General features: G+C 50.2%; 1 protein-coding gene across 1 annotated transcript in view; it reads right to left on the bottom strand.

The window, feature by feature from the left end:
* Positions 1-1,171, bottom strand: part of FKBP11 (FKBP prolyl isomerase 11) — a 41,938-nt gene extending 40,767 nt beyond the window's left edge. The window contains exon 1 of the mRNA XM_069230496.1: positions 984-1,171. Within this exon, the coding sequence (XP_069086597.1) occupies positions 984-1,163 (180 nt within the window). The 5' untranslated portion in view covers positions 1,164-1,171. The remainder of the gene's footprint in view (positions 1-983) is intronic.
* Between the last annotated feature and the right edge of the window lie 21,170 nt (positions 1,172-22,341).

Below are 22,341 nucleotides of genomic sequence, written 5' to 3'. Positions count from 1 at the left end.
GCTACCAGTGTAAATGAGGACAGTGCTGAAGATGTGATGGGAAGTGATTGCCACTGGTATGGACGAGGTTCTGGTACACGTTGCTATGCTGCGGGAGTGGAGGGAGCAGGGGTACAGCTATAGTTTATGGCCTCAGTACTACAGTTGTGAGTCAGTATGTCAGTACTGCGTGTGTGCAGAGAGTGATGGTGTCACAGCTGTGTACGGTGTTCCGTGCCACGGGAGTTGCTGGGTCGTACTACACATTAGGTCAGTGGTAAATGTGTACATCGGTAGTCATTGCTCGAGGTGTGTATGGGGGGCACAAACTCAAGGGTCCATTGGGGGCAATGCCACGCATGTTTATGGTGGCCTGTACCATATGTGCGAAGGGGGCAGTGCTGCGGGCGAGCAGAGGGGTAGAACCACACGTGTGTATGGCTAGCAGCGCACACTCGGGGAACGGGTGGTAGTGGCTGCAAGTGTAGGTCATTGGGCAGTGCTACAGGTGAATATGGGGGGGGGGGCAGTGCTACAGGTGTAGTTCGGGGGGCTTGTAGTTTTACAGCTACGGATCCCAGCCATACAGGGCAACAGCTGGCAAGGGGGGTGCACTGCCACAGCTGTAGGTTGTCGGGTGGCGGGAGGGTGGATGCCACAAGTTTATTAGTGGTAAGTTCTACAGTTCCTTATGGTGGTAAGTGTTAAAGGTGTAAATGGGTGACAATGCTGCAGGCTTGGGTGAGAACGTACAGTGGCGTGGATGTTGCATGCGGCACTGCTATAGCGGAGGAACACGTGCAGGGCAACAGCTGGTAGTCAGCGGGAGGGGTGACGTTTTGCAACTGTAGGTTGGTAAGTGCTACATCTGTAGATGGGGCAGCAGCACAACGGCGCATCTAGGGCAGTGACAGGGCCACTGCTGTGAACCGAAGGGGCAGCTGGGGCGCTCCACGCGTTGCGAAGGGTCTTTCTGTTTACAGGGGCGGGAGACTTTCACTCACCAGGGTCTGGATGAGGAGTTCAGTCGGAGTTTCCTCCTCGCTCTGTGCTCGGGTCTGCTGCGAACACAGGAGCAGCAACACAAGAATCCCCCGAGCGGCGGGAGGCAGGAGGCGAGCCATGGTGGAGCGTGAGGGCAGAAAGAGGGAGATGGAGAGGCCGGGGAGGCGTAAACTGCCCATCGGGGAGGAGGTACAAGGGGGAAGGTCTGTCTTTGAGTGGGAGGGGAATGAATACTCCTACAACCGCAGCTCGAGCCCACCCACAACTAGGGAGCAGCGACCGCAGGGCAAGGGAGACGCCCACAGCTTGGACCCGCCCAGAGCCAGGGCCTACTGATACCCAGGGGCCCACCCACAGCCCGCTGAGCGCCCGCCCACGGCCACAGGTACTGTTCCTGTCACCGCCAAAGACACACCTCCTGCTAGGGACACGCCAGCAGTACCCTAAACAGCCCCATCCCGTTTCCTATGTAAATACCAGTCAAAAGGAGATTACAGAATGATGACTTTTCAACCCAACAGAACCCGACTGCTCAGGAGCCGGTAGAAATACAATAAAATGCAGACGGAATGCAAAAGGGCACAGTACGGTGACGGTGGTGGCATATTAAAGTGGGTCTTGGGGCCCGCTGTTGGCTTGGGCTAGCTGGGCCCAGGCTCAGGGCGCCAACCTTTAGGGGAGCGCACAGGCTTGTCTGCATGAAGGCCTTGCATGCAGATGTCTGCCTCTGACAGGCTCCAGCCAGGGCAGGTGCTAGGATTTGTGGCCCCCCAGGAAGAACAGGAACATGCGAGGCCCCTCTAATTTCCATAAGATGTAGTGTCACAGGAAGTGACATCATATGATGTGTCAATTGACCATTCATTTTCCGGTATGGTTGACGCCGCTTTGAAAGAAGCGTTTTATCCAGTAAGGATATCACTGAGATGGCTACAATTACAAAGAATAACCTCAATAAAATAAGTACAAATATTTTAAAGCTCTATTATGTGACATGCAATACACCATACTGGGTTGAAACGCTAGGCTCATGTCTTTCCAAAATCGATGTTTCCAGACTAGTGCATGATTACAGTTTTAAGACAGATTCTCCCAGAGCTATACAGTGAGTGTTGAATTCCTGATATGCCAGTGAAGTTCAAGGTTTAAGCATTTGATTTTAGCAGTCACGGGCATCAACACAAAGGGAGATATGCATGTTCAGGTGAAGGACCTCCAGGTGCTCCAGCAAACAACAGAAAGCACCAATTGCAGAAAATAAGAGGATTAGATGGCACAAATGACATACACAGGTGAGGTGGCTAAAATATTGGCAGGCAGGAGCACAAAAGCTGGAGCACTCCCACAAATTGAATGCCTAAGCAGAGCAAGTACACTCAAACTCTATTTTTAGGAGATGAATCAATGAAAAGATACAAAGATGAGATGGCTAAAATGGGACAACGATTTGTATCTAGGGAAAAAACGACCGAAAGCTATACTGGGAACCAGTCACTAAACAGACAAGTAGTAAATTAAAGCAACAAAACACGAGGGATTTACTATAGCAGACTCCGTGCAGTTTCCCTGTACAAGGAAATGAAAGCTAGAAATGTGGAATAGGTTAGGGGAGGTGGAGTTTGACTTTCAAAATAAAGCTCCCATAATCCCAGAGATTTGCAGTTTTAAAGATTTTAAGTCACATGTCCTTAATATCTGAGAAGACACTTGCCAAATTGTGAAGGGTCCTGATCAGACCTATGTCGTTCCACTCATATTTAGCCTAAGAGGTAACTGCACCCATCCTCGGGTAAATCCTCTGGATCCTGGATAAAGAGATCATTTAAAGCAAGACCCTTAAAAGACAATTTCTATCACCCACAATGTATTCCAGCCATGTCCCAGGCTACCTAATAAATAATTTTGGTCTTTTCAATCACCAATACAAAATTTACCTCACTAAACCTACTGGTCACCTACACACATAGGTTCAAGAATTGGCTGATCACTCTATGTGCATTAATGTACTCTATGGAATGGCACCCTCACTCAACTCCCGTACACAACCCCCTTCTCCTGTACCCTGCCCCATCTCCTAACATCCCAAGCAAGGCCAATTCAATCTGTGCTGCTGAAAAGCAGCAATTTCTCCAGGCCTAACCGTCACTTCTTGAGGTTTAGGATAATTTGTTGTGGGAAGAGGCACGCATCGTTTGGTGTTTGCCCCGGCCTCCCATTGTCATTCTGCATTTGACATTGATCCTGCTCTCTTTATGAGCATAACCAGATGGACCCTGTGGAGTAGCATTGTAAATGTTGTACTTTAATACACTTTAGGACAGTATAACTAGTGCGTAGCAAATATGGCTCTAGTTTCTTGGACAGCTAGTGACAAATGATGCACTGTAAAACACACCTGGGCAGACACCTAATAGGCCTTCACACTACTCTTACAAGATATTTGGGTTTCTTCACCTTCCTCTTTCCCTGGGTGTTTTGTTAAATTACACCAAATGGTGCAGTTTATGTACATTTCTTTAGTTATTGTCCTATTGAAAGAGATGAATGAAAATACCACACCAATAGGAAATCCTGGCGCTAAGGGATTTCCAAAAGCAAAGGTGCATAGTGGACTAATGTAGGGAAAGGCCAGTTTTTTTTTTTTCCAGAAGATTAAAATACATGACAGAGAGATTTCCTGTCCTGTGCAGCTAGAAAGGAGAAAGATATTGTAGGAAAGTACCCTCTTTTTGGCATGTTACCCCCCCTATTTCTGCCTGATATCGGTGTGTTTTGACTGTGTCACTGGGATCCTGCTAGCCAGGACCCCAGTGCTTATGGATTTTGGCCTGCTTGTCAGTATGTTTCACTGTTTTTGAATGTATACTTGACTGTGTCACTGGAGTCCTCCTAACCAGGACCCCAGTGCTTATGCTCTCTCCATTTCCAAATTGATCACTACATACTGGTAACCCAGTATTTCACTCCAAATTGTCATACTGGCCACCCCTTATAAGTCCCTAGTATAGGGTTCTCAGGTACCCAGGGCATTGGGGTTACAGGGGATCCCTATGGGCTACAGCATTACTTTTGCCACTCATAGGGAGCCCATGCAAAGGCTTCTGCAGGACTGCCATTGCAGCCTGCGTGAAATGGTGTATGCACCCGTTCACTGCCATTTTCACTGCACCAGGTCACTTGTAAGTCACCTATATGCCATGTCTTCCAACCCTGCAGGCTGGGTGCAAAGTACCTGTGTGTGAGGGTACCCCTGCACTAGCAGAGTTGCCCCTACATCGTCCAGGACCATTTCCCTGGCCCTTTTGAGTGTGGGGATGCCATTTTACATGTGCACTGAACAAAGATCAATACCTATGTCCAGCTTCACAATGGTAACCCGAACATGGCCATGTAAGGTGTCTAACAACTGGGAATTGTACCCCAACACTAATTCCAGTATTGGTTGCACAATCCCATGCACTCTGGGGGCTCCACCGTTGACCCCCAGTACTGGCATACCAGCCTTCTGAGGTTTTCCAGGCAGCCCCAGTTGCTGCCAGCTCACAGACAGGTTTCTTCCCATCTGTTGCTTGAGCAGCTCAAGCCCAGGAAGGCAGAACAAAGGATTTCTTTAGGAGAGGGTGTTACACCCTCTCCCTTTAGAAATAGGTGCTACAGGCATGGGGGGGGGGTAGCCTCCCAGAGCCTCTGGAAATGCTTTGAAGGGCACAGATGGTGCCCTTCTTCCATAATCCAGTCTACACCAGTTCAGGGACCCCCCAGTCCCTGCTATGGTGCAAAACTGGACAAAGCAAAGGGGAGTGGCCACTCTTCCCTGTCCATCACCACCCCAGGGGTGGTGCCCAGAGCTCCTCCAGAGTGTCCCTGGGTTTTGCCATCTTGGATTCCAAGGTGGTGGGGCACTCTGGGAGCATCTGAGTGGCCAGTGCCAGCAGGTGACGTCAGAGCCCTCCCCTGATAGGTGCTTACCTGGTTAGGTTAGCAATCCTCCTTTCAGGGCTATTAAGGGTCTCTCCTCTGGGTGTTTCTTCAGATTCGGATTGCAATACTCCAGCAGGAATCCTCTGCATCCTTTACTTCATCTTCTACCAACGGAACCGCATCTGAACCCTCCAGGAACTCTACAAACTGCAACAAAGAAGCCAAGACGACTTCTGCAACATTGTAACTTCAGCTCCTGCCAGCAACTGCAACAGTTTCCAGGTCATACATCCTCCGAGGACTGCCTGTCTTCAGCCTGCACCAGAAGAATTAAGGAATCTCCAGTTGAGTGACGGAGTGGCTTCCCTGCTTCATCAGGCACATCTCTGCAGCGACAACTGGTGGCAGGGTTCCCCACTCCAGATGACGAGCGTGGATCCAGCAACCCGGGTGGTGGACTAAAGTGACCCTGACAGTCCCAAGGTCCAGCTGTCCAACTTTGGTGGAGGCTTGCCTCCCACGCAAGACAGTACCCCGTACACCGCGTGACTTGCAGTTGCCATGGCTTGTGTGCGACCTTCCAGTTCTTCGTGGACAGCACAGCTTAGGCACTCAGCAATCCATCTTGCGATGCACAGCTTCCTGAGTGGTTCTCCGGCGGCGCAGGACCCTTTGTGTCATGCTGTGTGGGCCTTTATTTGCACCTTCTTTGTCCCCGTGCTGTTGGACTCCTGTGCGCGCTGTCTGGTCTTCTGAAGGCTCTTTGAGTTGCTGAGAGACCCCTCTGCCTCCCCCTCCTGGGTAGAGGCCACCAGGTCCCTCCTGATCCGTAGCAGCGCCATTTTCCTCCAGCCGCAAGCTTTGCGTGTGCCAAGGCTTGTTGGCAGAATCCCACAATGCAAACCAGACTGCAATCATCCATCCAGCGTGGGACATCATCTGCACCAACCAGGAACTGTCTTTTTGGGTGCATAACTGACCTTGGCCCTCGTTACAACCCTAGAGTCGGTGATAAAGTGGCGGTAATACTGCCAACAGGCCGGCGGTAAGAAATATGAAATTATGACCACTGCAGAAACTGCTCATACAGACAGCCACTTTAACACATCGACCGCCAGGGTGAAATCAACAGGCACCACAGCGGTAACCGCCTACAGCCAGGCGGAAGACAATGTTCCGCCCACTGTATTATGAGACACCAATCCGCCACCTTTTCCGGGGCGGTACCAACGACATCAAAAGCCTGGTGGAAACAGATCTCAGAAGTCGAAGGACTCACCTGTGGAGACTCAGGGAAGAACCACGTTGCCATGAAGCCTGAATTGCATGTGTTCCCCATGCTCTTCTACCTTTTGCTCTACTACGAACACCAATGCCGACGAAGACGCCCACAGTGAGTACTGCCGCCTAGCACCCAGGGGAGGGGGGAGGAAAAAGAGAGTGACACACAAATGCAACACCCCCACCCCCAACACCATACACCCAAGCAGATGCACTAACATTACATATTCACCCCGTACCCCTCAGGAATAATGCAAGGACAAAAGGAATTGATTAAAGTGGGTGTAATAAGATAACATAGTATAAATACGTGCATCCAAATAAAAAAGTATATACATATTTACAAATGTAGGGACACTGCCCAGTCCTCAATGTCTGTGGGCCACAGGGCCACATCACATAGTCCACGGCCCCACCTTACTCCTGCAACAACAGGGAGAGAACACTGCAGGGGCTTCAGGTCGAAAATAGCCAGGCACCTCAGGGGGACGGGGAACGGGGGGCACCTCAGCCGGAAGATGGTACAACGCCACTGGTCCTGGAGGGGACAACATGCCCATTACTCTGTCCTGGGGAGTGCAAGGCCAAAGTCTCTCAAGTGGGTGACTTGCTCACATGCTCTGGAGGGGGCAACATGCCCTGTGCTTGGTCCTGGGGAGTGCTAGGCCACAGTCTCTCAAGTGGGTGAATTGCCCACATGCTCTGGAGGGGACAACATGCCCATTACTTGCTTCTGGTGAGTGCAAGGCCACAGTCTCTCAAGTGGGTGACTTGCCCACATGCTCTGGAGGGAACAACATGCCCTGTTATCTTCATCCTGGGGAGGATAGGGTGAGTGGATGGCTTCTCCACTGGTTCTGGAGGGGGCATTGGGCCCAGTGATACAGATCTTGGGGAGTGCAAGGACACAGTTTCTCACCTGTGTGTTAGACCCACAGGATTTGCAAGGGCCAGGACACACAACAGCCCATGGACGCAGGACTACACACTGTCCGCTTGCCGTGACGGCTGCTCAGTGGTGGCAGTGCTGCTGCTGGTGGTGGTGCTGGCAGTGGTGGGCAGAGGCTCCAGCCCTTCCCCTGCAGCCTCGGATGGCTGCCGACTGGGGCTGCTGCTGCTGGCAGTGGTGCTGGTGGCGGTGCTGCCAGTGGTGTGGGGAGGCTCCATCCCTTCCCCTGCAGCCTCTGACGGCTGCCCACTGGGGCTGCTGCTGCTGGTGGCGGTGCTGGTGGCAGTGGGAGGGGGAGGCTCTAGCCCTTCCCCTGCAGCCCCGGACGGCTGCACCACCATGGTTGGTGGTGGGGGCTCCAACCGAGTCCCAGCACCAGGCCCCTTGTCTCTACTGCCTGCTGTTGCAGGCCCCTTGCCCTTCCTTCCTGCAGTTGGGGCTGCCTCCTTGCCCTTCATTGACGCACCTGGGGCTGGCACCCTGTCTGTCTGGCTGGCTGGTGGCTGGGATCCGTTCCCACCTGGAGTGGGTGGCTGAGGTGCTTGCCTGGGTTTTGACCACCCTGGCCTGACATGAGGGACGGGGGGAGGGGGAGAGGGTGGGGGATGGAAGAGGTCAATGTTGGCGAGGAAAAGCTTCTTAGGGACATTAGGGCGGGAAGAGGGAGATGGTTTGGGAGTGCAGGAAGAGGGAGTGGTTGTAGGAGGTGGCAGTCTGCTGTGTTTGGGTGCAGATGCATGGGCTGTATGCTGTTGTGAGGTGGATGGCTGTTGGGTGTCTGAGTGCTTGTGTTTGTGTACTTTGGGAGGAGGGGGCACAGACACAGTGGAAGAGGACACAGGGGACGTGTGCATGGATGTGAGGGCGGTGACTGTCAGTGAGGGGTGTGTACTGATAGGTGTACTGGTGATGGTGGTAGTGGATGAGGATGTAGTGCATGCAGGTGTGAGTGGAGCTACAACTGGGAGGGGGGTGGACGAGGAGGAGGAGGGGGCCACAGTGGAGGTAGTGGATGTTGGAATGTCTGCTTCTGGATGATGTTTGTGTGAGTGCCTGTGGGATGAAGTGTGGTGCTTGTGTTTGCCATGTCCACTCTTGTGTGTTGTCCTGGGTGCATGCTCGTCTGACTGTGTGCTTGGGATAGGTTGGGGTTGAGGAGAATGGGATTGGGAAGAGGAAGTTGGAGGGGGGAGGCTGGAAACAGGGAAAATGGCTGCCATCAGAGAGGAGGCCAGAGCCTGGATTGATCAATGTTGGGCTGCCAAGCCAGTGTGAATGCCCTCCAGGAATGCATTTGTCTGTTGCATTTGGGCTGCCAGCCCCTGGATGGCATTCACAATGGTTGTCTGCCCAACAGAGATGGATCGCAGGAGCTCAATAGCCTCCTCAATCAGGGCAGCATGGCTAACCGGGGCAGGGCCTGAGGTGCCTGGGGCGAAGGATATGCTCACCCTCCTGGGTGAGCAGGCACGGGAAACTCGCTGAGGGGCTGCTGCGAGGGCGGTGCTGGTACAGGGGTGGCGGCTGTACCTGGGTTGGGCACAGAGGTGTCCGCCACCACCAGGAAGCTTCCATCGGAGGAGGTATCCGTGTCACAACTGTCCCCTCCAGTCTCCGCCATGGTGCTCCCCTCTCCCTCCGTCCCACTGGTGCCCTCACTGTCGGTGGATTCGGCGTCCTGGGTCCTGTGGGATGCAGCTCCCTCCATCGACTGTGCCCCTGCTCCTCCGCCGGATAATGCTAATGCACATAAGGATAGGGTGACAAAACAAAAAGGGTGAAGGAAGAGACAAATTATACACTTGGTCAATGGCTCCAACAACACCACCATTGGCGTACACAACACACTCACACACAGGGAACAGCCCTACGCACTAGGCAATGCACTACCAGTCACAATGCTAGTCACCAGCAAATGGATAGGGACACCTAACGCAAATTGCAGCATACCTGAGACCCACAGACGCCTGCCCAGAAGTGGATGCCCACTTGCTTGGTAGGAATACTTTCACATCAGAACCCTTCCCAACATGGGACCTATCCTGCAATGTCAGGCCTGGGCTAGGGGCACCTACAGGGCCCACACCCCCCACCCGGATACCACCCCACCTGGCATAAGTTGTAATGATGGACACTGTACTGACACCCTTGTGGCTGCTGTGATGCCCCCAAGCGCCCATCTAGCTCCGGACAGGCCACCGCCAGTATGCAGGCCATCAGGGGGGTCAGCGTTCAAAGGGCACCCCTTCCTCGTTGGGAGGCCATCCTCAGCTGGGCCTCCGCCATCTTCCCTGCCCAGCGTCTCAGGTCCTCCCACCGTTTCCGACAGTGGGCGCTCCGCCTGCCGTAGACCCCCAGGGTCCGCACGTCCTTGGCGATGGCACGCCATATACCATATGCCATATTGATGGGCGCTGACCTGCAGGGAAATAGACACAGGGAAAGGTATTAGTCCGACCATCTTTCCTGTTACACTCATGGCCCACTATGCCCCTTCCCATCCCCATTAGCACAGACATGGCCCACCATACATGCTGCACGCTGCACAGGGCCCATCCACCAACCCCCCCCTACACGAGGCCTTCACACACAGCACTCCATGCATTCACGCCCATGCATCGTACTCACAGTGTACTCACCTGTTGGTCTGGAGGCCCATACAGCAGTCGGTACTGGGGTAGGACCCCATTTACAAGTCTCTCTAACTCCGCCGAGGTGAAGGCAGGGGCCCTTTCCCCAGTCACACGAGCCATGGTCGGTTCCAGACACAGGTCACAGCAGCACATGCAGTGTAGGTCCTCTCCTGTTGATGGTCAGGTAGTTAGTGAGTGCACAGATAGAAAATGGCGGTCACGTCTGCGGCGGTGCGTACCGTCAACGCAGGTGTACATCACCATTGGCCACTGTACCCAATAGGGCCCAATGTTAACCAATTTGGAGTTGCACAGCGGTTCTCGACCACCTCCCGCAACGGCGCCCAACGTCAGCGGAATTACCTCGTTTCCACCTGTCCCTCCATACAGGACAGGCTGACTCCATTTCAGGGGTGGTGCAGGCCATGGATCCTAACTGCGTCACAGTACACAAATGCACCATTTGGTCATCTCCAACAAAATACTGTTACAATCACAACATGCATTGAACTGTAGTGGTTGGAATGTAGAGATAATGACCAGCTGCTCACTATTTTGCCCCATAGATTGCAATTGCTGCAGATAAATAGGAGATGGAGACATCCCTCCGTATACAGACCCCTGGTGGACTTGGCAACAATGGAGAACAGGCACATTATCCTTACCTAGAGACTTGACAGGGCCACAATCACAGAGCTGTGTGCCCAATTGGAGCCTGACCTAATCTCTGCTATACGTCACCCCACCGAGATCCCCCCTCTTGTGCAAGTGCTATCCGTCCTCCATTTCCTGGCAACTGGCTCCTTCAAAGTGACAGTGGGATTGGCAGCAGGAATATCTCAGCCAATGTTCTCAATATTGCTGACCCCGGCAAAATGAATAGGTCTTCAGAATTCGAAAGAGCTTTCACTCCATGAATGTGCAGATGGTGTGCCTGGCAGACCAGTACATCTCCCACGTCAATGCAAAGTATCCTGGGTCTGTGCATGATGCCTTAAACCTGAGGAATAGCAGCATCCCAAATGTGATGGCCCAACTCCAAAGGCACAGGGTGTGGCTAATAGGTGAGCCCTGGTTCCCACCCAGTATATGTTAGTGTATGGGTATGGTGTGGGCCCTAAGGGTTAGTGTGTGGCTAACAGTTGTCCCTCGATATTTGCAGGTGACTCTGGTTACCCCATCCTCTCATGGCTACTGACCCCTGTGCAGAATCTCAGGGCAAGGGCAGAGGAATGTTACAATGAGGCACATGGGTGAGCAAGAAGAATTATAGAGAGGACATTTGGCCTTCTAAAGGCCAGGTTTCGTTGCCTCCATCTAACCGGTAGATCCCTGTGCTACTCACCCAAGAAGGTCTGCCAGATCATCGTGGCATGCTGTATGTTGCACAACCTTGCCTTGCGTCGCCAGGTGCCTTTTCTGCAGAAGGAGGAGGCTGGAGATGGCCGTGTGGCAGCAGTAGATCCTGTGGACAGTGAAGATGAGGAGGCAGAGGATGAGGATGAGGACAACAGAAGTGCAATTATTTGTCAATACTTCCAATGACACACAGGTAAAACAGTGTTGAAGAACATATAATTGACCGTTTGATGTGTGACATTGTCACTGGAAGGCTGTGTATTCCTACTTCTATGCCCACTCACTGTACCCTTTGGCATCTCTTTTTGCAGATGTTGGTTCCCCACTATTGCTCCTGGTGTGTTCAGTGCAGCCAACTACAGGTCTTTCCAATGTAAACATTACTGTACAGTTGAATTGCAATGTTTAAACCTTGTTTAACAAATACATACTTGAATCATTTGGCATAATCCATACTTGTATTTTTTCAAAGAAGAGGTAGAGGGGCAATTGCAATGGGCTGGGATCATGATGGAGGAAAGTCCAGGTTAGAGTCCAGTCTATTTGTATCACAGGTGCATTGTCCAAGGGGGCATAGGAAGGGGAGCAATGGCAGTTCAAGGTGGACATGGTGACAGAGTGGGACACAAGGGTGACAATCAGGAGAGTCTTATTTCCTGGTGGGGGTCTTGGCAATAGTTTCTGGCTTCCCCCTGAATTGCAGGGAACGTTTGCGAGGTGGTTCTCCTTCTGCAGGGGGAGGGGTGCTGGTGGCCTGTTGGTCCAGTGGCAGGGCCTCCTGTCCACTAGCGGCAGCGGAGGTGGAGGGCTATTCGGCGGTTTGGCTAGTGTCAGGGGCCCTGGTGGTGTGCCACTGCCTCCCTCATAGTGTTGGCCATGTCTGCCAGCACCCCTGCATTGGAGACCAGGGTGGTGTTGATGTTCTTCAAGTCCTCCCTGATCCCCAGGTACGGTCCCTCCTGCAGCCACATGTTCTCCTGCAACTTGTCCAGTATCTGGCTCAGCGTATCCTAGGAATGTTAGTAGGCTCCTAGGATTGCGGTGAGTGCCTCCTGGAGAGTCGGTTCCCTGGGCCTGTCCTCTCCCTGTCGCACAGCAGTCCTCCCAGCTTCACTGTTGTCCTGTGCCTCTGTCCCCTGAACCGTGTGCAGGACCCCAGGTCCCTGATCTTCCTGTGTTTGTGAGGTGGCCTGGGGTCCCTGCAGTGGTGGACACACTGCTGATTGATGTGTCCTGGGGACAGAGGTATTGGCCCGCTGGGTGGGTGCAGTGGTGGTGTTTCCTGAGGGGGGAGGCTCTGTGGTGGTGTGAGAGTGTGCCTTGGTAACCGACTGTCCGGAGATCCCTGATGGGCCAGGTTGGTCATCCAGATCCAGGTGACCAGAGCTGCTGTCATCAATGTGGGCCTCTTTTGGGGGGACTGGATGTTGCTGGCACCTCTTCGCTGGTGACATTGGCTGGGTTACCTGTGGGGATGTAAATGCAGTGTTATTGTTTTTGCGTGTGACCTATTGTGCATGGGTGGGTTGGCCTCTATGGTTGTTATTGCCCTGGCAGCTGATGAGTGGGTTGTGATTGTGGGGTGTGTGGGAAGTGGTGGAGTGATGGGAGTGAGGGTGGGGGTATGTGATGGCATGCAGGTAGGGGAGGTGATAGCAGTATAGAGTTGACTTACCAGAGTCCAGTCCTCCTCCTACTCCTGGCAGGCCCTGAGGATGCATGATTGCCAAGACTTGCTCCTCCTATGTTTTTAGTTGTGGGGGAGGAGGTGGGGGTCCACCACCAGTCCTCTGTACTGCAAGCTGATGTCTTGCTGCAGTGGAACATACCTTCCCCCGTAGGTCGTTCCACCTCTTCCTGATGTCATCCCTTGTTCTGGGGTGCTGTCCCACGGCGTTGACCCTGTCCACGATCCTCCGCCATAGATCCATCTTCCTAGCAATGGAGATCTGCTGCACCTGTGATCCAAATGGCTGAGGCTCTACCTGGAGGATTTCCTCCACCATGACCCTCAGCTCCTCCTCAGAGAATCTGGGGTGTTGTTGTGGTGCCAAGGGTGCAGTGTGAGTGGTGTGGGTGAGGGTGTGTGGGGAGATGTGTTGGGGTGTGTGATTTGAAGTGCATGGTTGGTGTATAGGTGATGGTGGTATGTGGCTCTGGTTGTGTGAGTGCTCTTGCTGTCTCTCTCTGCTGGCAATTAATTGTAATCATAAAGGGTGGTGGGTAATGTGGGTGTGTGTTTTATAGTGGTGTGGGTGTGTTGGTGTGTGTATGTGTGTCAGGTGTGTGTTGTTTGAATTGTCCAATGTGGTGTTGTTTTGTTTGAGCATGTGTATTTTGAGCGCAGAAGTGTGTATCGCCAATGGTTTACCGCCAATGAATGTCCGCCGCGGTGATTAGTGGGTCATAATGTTGTGGGCGTTGTTCTGTTGGTGTAACGGTGTGGGTTTTGATACCGCCAGTTTATCGCTGACCTTTGGGCTGGCGGACTTGTGTATGTGGCTGTATTGTGACGGATTAGTATGTGTGTGTCATAATATGGTTGGCGGGTGTCCGCGGCGGCTGCGTTATGTTGGCGGCAGTCGGCATGGCGGTAGGTGGGATTTACCGCCAATGTCAAAATGAGGGCCTTTATCTTTTCACCGTTAGTTCTTCTTTTGCACCTTCATCCGGGTTAGCAGGGGTTCATGTTCTCCCTGGACTCTTCAGTGCTTCTTGGACTTGGTTCCCTTCTTCCACAGGTCTTCAGGTCCAGGAATCCATTGTTGGTGTCTTGTAGTCTCTTCTGGTTCTTGCATAATCTTCTATCATGACTTCTTGTGTGTTTCAGGAAACTTACTGTGATTTACTCCTATTTTCCTGGGCACTGGGGTGGGTTCTATTCCATAGTTACACTCCAGCGCCCCTCTATACACTACACTTGCCTAGGTGGGTAACCAACTTTCGCATTCCACTATTTTAGTATATGGTTTGTGTTGCCTCTAGGCCCATTGCACCCTATTTTGATTTTCACTATTTGCACAGTTTTCTGAGTGTGTACTTACCAGTTTTTGGATACTAGTGTATATAGTGTGTAGATTACTCACCTCCTAAGGGAGTATAGTCTCTAAGGTATTTTTGGCATTTGTGTCAGCAAAATAAAGTACCTTTATTTTTGTTGCACTAAGTATTTTCTTTCATGTGTGTGAGTACTGTGTGACTACAGTGGTATTGCAAGAGCTTTGCATATCTCCTAGTTCAGCCTTAGCTGCTCTGCTACAAGCTACCTCTAGACAGCCTAGCTGCTAGACACTGACTGCATTTCACTAATAAGGGATAACTGGGCCTGGTATAAGGTGTAAGTACCTTTGGTACACACTACAAACAAGGCCAGCCTCCTACAGATCTACCTCCAATATGTTCCCTCTTAATTTTAGGATGTCACAGGAGCATGGCTATTACAGAACATAGTATTCTGGAATGAACGTAAGCAATAATATGGTGCTGAAGAAAGAGAGGACATTTTTATGCCCTGCAAAATGGCAAATGGATAGATGGTTTGGTAACGGGAAGCAACAAAAAGCAAAAAGGTGAACAGAAATGATATAGCACCTGGGGCAGCCTCAGATGCGAACCCTATCACTGTTCATAATGATCTTAAAGGTACCAAATACAGAAGGTGGGAGGTCCAAGACAGGGAACATTTTCATAATCTGGTTGTGAGAAGATAATTGACTGTACAACACTCCTGCGGCAGGGACAGGGGATGAAAATACAGGATTCAGTGTTGCATATGGATGTAGTAGAAGTAGGTAGGTGGCACTGTTTGCCCAGAGAAGGAGAGTAGATGTTGGAAAATGAATCCAAGATTTGCTGACTCAACCAAGGTGGTTGATTAGCCCAGCACCACAGGCCACCAAAGAGAACTGTATATGGTACCATAAGATGCAAACTCCTGATGTTTCACTATAAGGTTTTAATGAATGTATCTTTACCCAGAAACCAACTGATTACATTCAAGTCCGAATGATTTTCTTCGGTAGAGACAAGATTGCTATTGAATGAAATGGTGATTTGGGTATCAATCTGCATAGAACATCAGAAAGAAACCAAAGCATTGTATGTAGAAAGCTAACTGGGTAAGATGAAGACTGAACAGCAGAGGCTCAAGGGATTCCACAATTCATAGGTTTAGTATATCACCGAAATTGCATGGGAAGGGATGCATTGCTTGAGACCTCTCAGATACGATAACGGTAAGCCATGCCAGAGGGGATACCTTAAATTATGGGTTGTTCTAGTTGATTCATAAGCACCAGATGGAAAACTGACACATGTGACACCATAATTTAGGAATATCAAGGCTCCTCTACCTTCCTGATGAAGAATCAGGCACAAATCGTCTGACACAGCAAGAAATGCTAATTCCAACTCATGGAGAGTTCAGAAGCCAAGTGGCAACCGATCTGTAAGCAAATTAATTTCTATGAAGGAGGATTGGCACTTGACTTATTTTTCAGGGATTTTTGAGAAAAAATCAGCAAAGAGATGTCAGAAGATGCTGAGACGTCCTGAGCCTACTGAAGGATTTTTCAGCAGAGGAACAAACAGAGATTTTTTTTTATTTTTTTTTTACATTGGTTGGAATTGGTGATGAGGCAAGAGCGATATTGCAGTTGGAGGTCAGGGCGGGAGCTAATGATTTCTAGATGTCTTTCAAGAATTGGGTAGGAAAGAGTCCCAATTTTCAACTAGATCTAATAGAAAGGTTGAGAGGAGCAGGAGTACACTGAGAGCAGGCTGTAATTCCGCAGATGTGTCAAGGATGGTTCAAGTTCACAAACTTTTGTGGAGGATGACACACATTGCAAAACTAAGCCACATTTTCTATATGGAAAAAGAGACAGGGAATTGCAAACTTTGTCAGAAGGCTCAATGTACTGAGCCGCAAATGCTAGTCAAAATACATTTTACCTCTCTTCCAGCCTCTTACTTTTTCTTGCTGATCCTTCACACTTTACATCCACCTCTCCTCTATACTTCTTGTCACCACATATCTTGCTCAGCCTATTAGCTTCTCTTGCTGGTTCAACCCCTCTTACATCCACCTCATTCTACATGCACTCCTGTTAATGTTTCATCTTCCCACAGTCCCCAAGCCACTCTTACATCTATCTTTCTCTTCATCCCTCCTTGCTCTACTCTTTACCTTTCATCTTTCCACCCAGCCTCTCACATTCTTTTGATGGCTCTGACCCTCTTACATCCACATATCCCTTCCCTGTCCTGTTCTTCACCTCTCAACCCAACCTTTATCTTCTCTGCTGGTTACGCCATCCCAAATCCAGCTATGCCTTTTCCTTCTCCCCTTTCATTTTATCTTCCCTTGCTGCTTTGCCTCTATTATAAATACCTCTCCCCTTCTCCTTCCCTCTCTACTCTTGCTAATTCTGTCCTTCTTACATCAAACTTTACCTCCATGATCTGTTCTTCATCTCTCATCTCTTACCAAACCCCAAACTTTCTCTTGCTGGTTCTGCACATCTAACATCCACCTTTCCGTGCTCTCTCCTGCTTCCCCCAGCCTCTAACTATCTTTTGGTGGTTCTTCTCTCTTCCATCCACTTCTCTCTCTTGCCACTCTGCTGATATTCTCTTGCTGGTCCTGCCTCTCTCATAGCCATGTCTCTTATCCATTCACTACCTTTACTGCTCATCTCTCCACCAGCCTCATACCTCATGTTCACTGGTTCTGCCCCAATTACATCTTCTCTCCATTTTCATCCTCCTAAACACTTTAATCTTTTCTCACAGATTGTGCCCCTCTTACACCATAGCTCCCCCTTCATACTCTACTCCTTTTCACACCTCTACCTCAAACCTTATTTTGTGGACCCTGCTCCTCTTACATTTATCTCTCCACTATCCCCAGCTTCATTGCTTCTCTTTCTGGTTATGTCCCTCTTAGATCCACCTCTCCTCCATGCTGTACACTTCACCTCATCTCTCCCCTGCCTCTTACTTTTCTCATTGATTCTGCCCTTCTACATCTACCTTTCACCATTCTCGCTCTCTTTTCTGTGTAAGGTTTATTGTTTTTTCTGCCTCTCTTACATCTACCTCTCCCATCCGTGTACTGCCCTTCACCTCTCATTTCTTCCTTCAGCCTCCTAACATTTTTTTGCTGGTCTGTCCCCATTTGATCTACTTCTCCTTGTTGCCCCTGTCTCTTACCTCGTCTCACTGTTTCTTTCTCTCTTACATCCACGTCTCTCTTTCATGCTCTATACTTGACCTTATCTCTCCTACTGTCTCTTAACTTTCTCATTGATTCTGCCCCTATTACACCCAACTCTCCCCTACCTGCTGAACACTTCACCTCTCTTCTCTCCCAAGCCTCTAAACATTTCTCGCTGTTTCTACCTCTCTAAAATCTATCTCTTCTCTGCCTCTTTCCCCAGCCTCTTACCTGCTCTTGGTTGTCCTGCCCTCTCACATTCAACTTTCACCATTCCCTCTTCATGACACTTAAGTTCTCCTGATGGTTCTGCTCCTTTTATATCTACCTCTCCTATACAAGCACTGCCTTTTACCTTTCAACTTTCTCTTCAGCCTCAACTTTGTTCACTGGTTCTGGCCCTCCATGTCCACCTCTCCTGTCCATGCTTTACTCTTCATTTTTCACCTATCTTTCACCTCTCCCCTCCATTCGCTGGTTCTGCCACTCTAGCTTCCACCTCTCCCCTACATGAGCAACTACTCACCACTCATCTCCTCCATCCTTTTACCTTGCTTCACCTCTTGGACCAGGGTGTAATACAGGCCCCTGCAGTGCAGATGGGCCCTCAAAACTTCAGGGGCGCCTAATGACTAATGAAAAGCTGTGAGATGTGGAGACTTAGGAGCCCATCATCACCTTCTGCAGAGGGGGCGGCACATCATCTTGCGTTACACTGCTGCTCTTGTGTTACTTTATATCTATCTCTTCCCAGGCCTCTTACATGTCCCTGTTATATTCCTCTGTTTTGCGTGCTATTCCTTTGACCTCACCAAAATCGTCCCTTCTCTCACTTAATCTGCCATTTTGTACACATCACTCCTTCTCCATCTCCGTTTCCTCTAGTGTCTTGCTCTTTCTTGCTGTTTTGCCCCTTATGTTCAGCTCTTGCTTCTCTGCTGTACTGCCCACCTCTTACCTTCTTTTGTCTTACCCCTTTCAATTAGTTTCTCCCTCAATACTTATATGAGAAGCAAAAGAGGACACCAGTCCTCCTTAGGTGCACATGGAAACACAGGAAGTAGGGATATCAGATGTGAACAAACATGATGCTGCTGATTAGCGTAAACTCATCAGATGTGTGAAACAAGGAGTGGTGTGTGGCTTGACTGGTTATTTGACTTGGATGTATCCTGGAGGGTGGATGTGGGGTTACCCCCTCCTTCCCTACACTGCTCGCTTATATTCAAATGGAGTTACTATTTATGTTTAACCCTGTTTATGTTAGTTTTGGATGCACATGCTTGTCTGAAGAAAAAACAATAAAATAGAATTGGAATAAAATAAAATGAAATAACCTCTCCTTCCATTTTCTGCCCTTCTCCCTTTAATTGGAAGTGAGCAGTGCCCACTGTGATGCAAGGTAATTTGTTTTTTTAAGTTGAGCCTAGACAGCGTGCATGCGCTGTCTACAAGACATGTTGCCTGCTACTGCCTACCACTTACCATAGGTTGAAGGCAGTTTTGCTCTTGTTTTGCTGGCTCCTAACTGGTTCGGCAGCCGATACGTCATATCCTGTACTTGGCTGAGGAGCACTGGCCAAGTACAGTTAAATTACACCTGGAATGTTTTTCTGTTGCTTGACTTGTTGTTGGTTTGTTGTTCCTGCCTCTTGTGTTTGTCATGAAGCACTCGTGTTCACGCACACCTTAGTTTCTGCCTTCACTTGGTCCTTACTTTACATAATCAGTAATTACAAGTAGCTGTGTTGTGCGTGTGTTTTGTAAATTTTTTGTGTGGTTTTATATAGCATGAAATTGACCCAGGAATGAATCCTCAACAGCAGCTCTCCCAGCACAGCAGGATAGCCGATACTACAATATTCACTGCACTCGGGGAAACTCACCCCATGATGCTTTGCAGGCATTCCTTTTACAACACATTTTTGCCCATAACTCAGCCTGTGGTGGTCCTGGGGCAATTGGACCACCACCCAAACATTCAGAAAGATGTGCCCTTATTATTGCTGGACCTTTTGTTTTTACAGTTTATACCGAAAGCCTTCCTCAGCCTGCAAATGTGTAATGCACTATGCTCTCCAAGGGCTGAAGGGTGATAATTGCCCCAAGGCACTACTAATTCAGTAGGCTCCACAGGGACATGTAGCCACCACCAGCGGTATTGCACCTTCTGCTAATGCAGAAACAGAGTTTTTTTCTGAGCAAGGTTAAATGCATGCACAAACACAGTTTATTTCTGATAAAGGGTTAATGTACAGCATAGCTAAATATTTCAGCCACTTTACTGTTGACCTGGTACTTCTCCAACCTTGGGGGACATTCTGACATCAGAAGAAGTTCTGGCAGTGTTTTGTGACACTATACCTTCTGCTGTTGACGCTACAGGGGCATCTAGCCACAGCCAGTGGCACTGCATCTTCTGCTGTTGACTCTACAGGGACATTTACCCATGGCCAGTGGTACTGCACCTTCTGAAAATGTGTAAAACACTATGGGCCAGATGTAGGTAGCTAAAAAATTGCGAGTCGGTGCGACTCGCAATTTCCGACTCGCAAAATGGTATCCAACAAGAAAAAGCGACTTCATTTTGCGACTCGCAAATGAAGTCGCACCGCAGATTGCGAGTCCGCTGTTTGCGAGGTCGCTTTTTGCGACCTCGCTAAAAACAAACACGTAAATTGCGAGTGGGTGTCGCAAATTGCGACTGTGCCGCAAATTGCATGCATGTGCAGCAGAACAGTCTGGAAAACACTTCCTGGCTCTTGCTGATGACATCACAGCCAGGAAGTTTACAAATACACCTGGGAGGAGGGAGGACCACACCCATTTCCAATTGCTGAACAGCCAACAGGAGGAACAGCAGCAACAATGGAGGAATCAGACAGAAAGAGGAAGATCACATTTTCAGAAAAAGAACTGGAGGTGCTGACGGATGAATGCTGCCAGCACCATGATCAACTCTTTGGAAGAGCAGCCCTCAGTGTGCCAGAGCTGGAGAAAAGGAGGATTTGGACTGAAATCCAAGACAAGGTGAATTCAATGGGGGTGAGCCACAGGAGCATTGATGAACTTAAAAAAAGGTGAAGGGCACGGGAGGAGGCCCATCTACCGTACCACCACCCACACCCTTGGAGGAAAGAGTGGAAGAGACCCTGGAGCCAGAGGCAGTGTCTGGAATAGGAGAGCTGGACACGTCAGCGCCAGGACCATCAACCAGTGAGTACAATGAAACATGCATGTACACCCATATCTGCCATACCCCCACCCACCTAGTACACAGCAGCATGCACAACCAAAATAGCTCCATTTCAGAGTAGCAACCACCAGAATTGTGCATTATAGGCAATGTAGTCAAGTAGGCAGCTGATAGGCAACAGTTTATTAGGAAGCATACAACAAATGGTAGATACTGACAGTGTGTTCCCTATGTCCCACAGGTCTCCCACAAGACACCACCTCCAGCCACACCGTCCAGGGGTCAGAGGTCAGCCACCAGGCAGCACAGGACCCAGGAGCAGCCACCACAGGGACCTGCACCACCCAACCACAGTCCCCTCCAGATGCACCAGTGGCCATAGTGGAGATAGAGCCAGCACCCGGTCCCAGCCACAGTGCCAGCCAACAGGACACCGATCCACCACTGCGTCGCAGGTGACGTGTCCTTGTCCCTACAGTGTCACAGGGAGATGTAGGGGACGCCTCCATGTCCGCCGCCGAGGCTGCACTCATCGAAGGTCAGCGCCTGCAGACAAGGCAAATGAGACTGATTTCGGCGAATGGAAAGGAATCAGACAACAGGGCTGGCACAGGTCCACACAGAGCTACAACACCTGAACAGTAATGTAGGTGACCTTGCGCTCTCCATCAGACAACTAGTGGCTGAACTTGTCACGGATAGAGAGGGTGCAAGGTGCCGTGACCGGCAACTAATCCACCGACTAGACCGCATGGCTGCCTCCATCGTCCGCCTGGCTGTAAATACGACATGGCTGTCACACCGCACAGTCAGCCTACAGGTGGACATGGGCCACTTTGCCAGCGATGTGGCTCGCGGGCTGGGATGCATAAGCCACGCTGGGGACATGATGGAGGCACGACAGGTGGCTAGGGGCCGCAAAACAGTGAGGTGGGCTCTACTATAAGTAGTGCATCTGCCACAGACACCAGGGTGTTGCGTAGTGGAAGTGCACGGCAGGGAACTGCAGACGCTCCCGGCACCAGCCATGCTGGGCGTCCCAGGCGTAGGATGTGAGCTACGCACTGACAAACAATGGAGGCACATGAGGTTAATGTGTCCTCATAGCAGGTGGACTTTTACAGCCCCTGATCAATAGTTCATTTCAATAGTTTATTGGTTCACATCATTAAAGTTCTTGTTTGTTCCACTTCACACCTGGGCTCTTTGTGTGTGACATTCGTGTGTGTGGTGACAGTTACCACGTACCTTCCAAAGTATTGGTTTGCAATGTGGTCCCGTCTCTGTCTGCCTTGATTTGCAATGCTTCTATCCCCATGATGGCGATGTGGTAGCTCTTGCTCGTCATCCTCCGAATCTGGGTCTTCTTGGGTGAGATGTAGACCACGTCTGGTGGCAATGTTGTGCAGTATAGCGCATGCGCCAACGATCTTGAATGCTGTTATTGGGGCATACTGGAGGGCACCTCCACTTCTGTGGAGGCATCTGAATCTTGCCTTCAACAGTCCAAAGGTCCTCTCTATAATATTTTGAGTCCTCCTATGTGCACTGTTGTATCGCCTCTCTGTCTCATTGCTGGGTGTTAAGTACGGGGTAAGTATCCATGGTCGTAGTGCATATGCACTGTCATCTGTATGGCACAAAATGAACAATGTTAGCTGGGCATAGATGGGTTCCACATTGACCTGTGTGTATGTCTGCAAGGTGTATTCAGCTATACCTAGGAGATATCCATCTCCAAACTCCCCACGTTCTAGGCGTTGGTGTATCCCACTGTGCCTGAAAATGTAGGAGTCATGTG

This window comes from Pleurodeles waltl, chromosome 4_2 (assembly GCF_031143425.1).
Source record: "Pleurodeles waltl isolate 20211129_DDA chromosome 4_2, aPleWal1.hap1.20221129, whole genome shotgun sequence".
Lineage (NCBI taxonomy): Eukaryota > Metazoa > Chordata > Amphibia > Caudata > Salamandridae > Pleurodeles > Pleurodeles waltl.
Note: the sequence above shows the minus strand (reverse complement) of the source record. Positions and strands in the feature narration are given on the sequence as shown.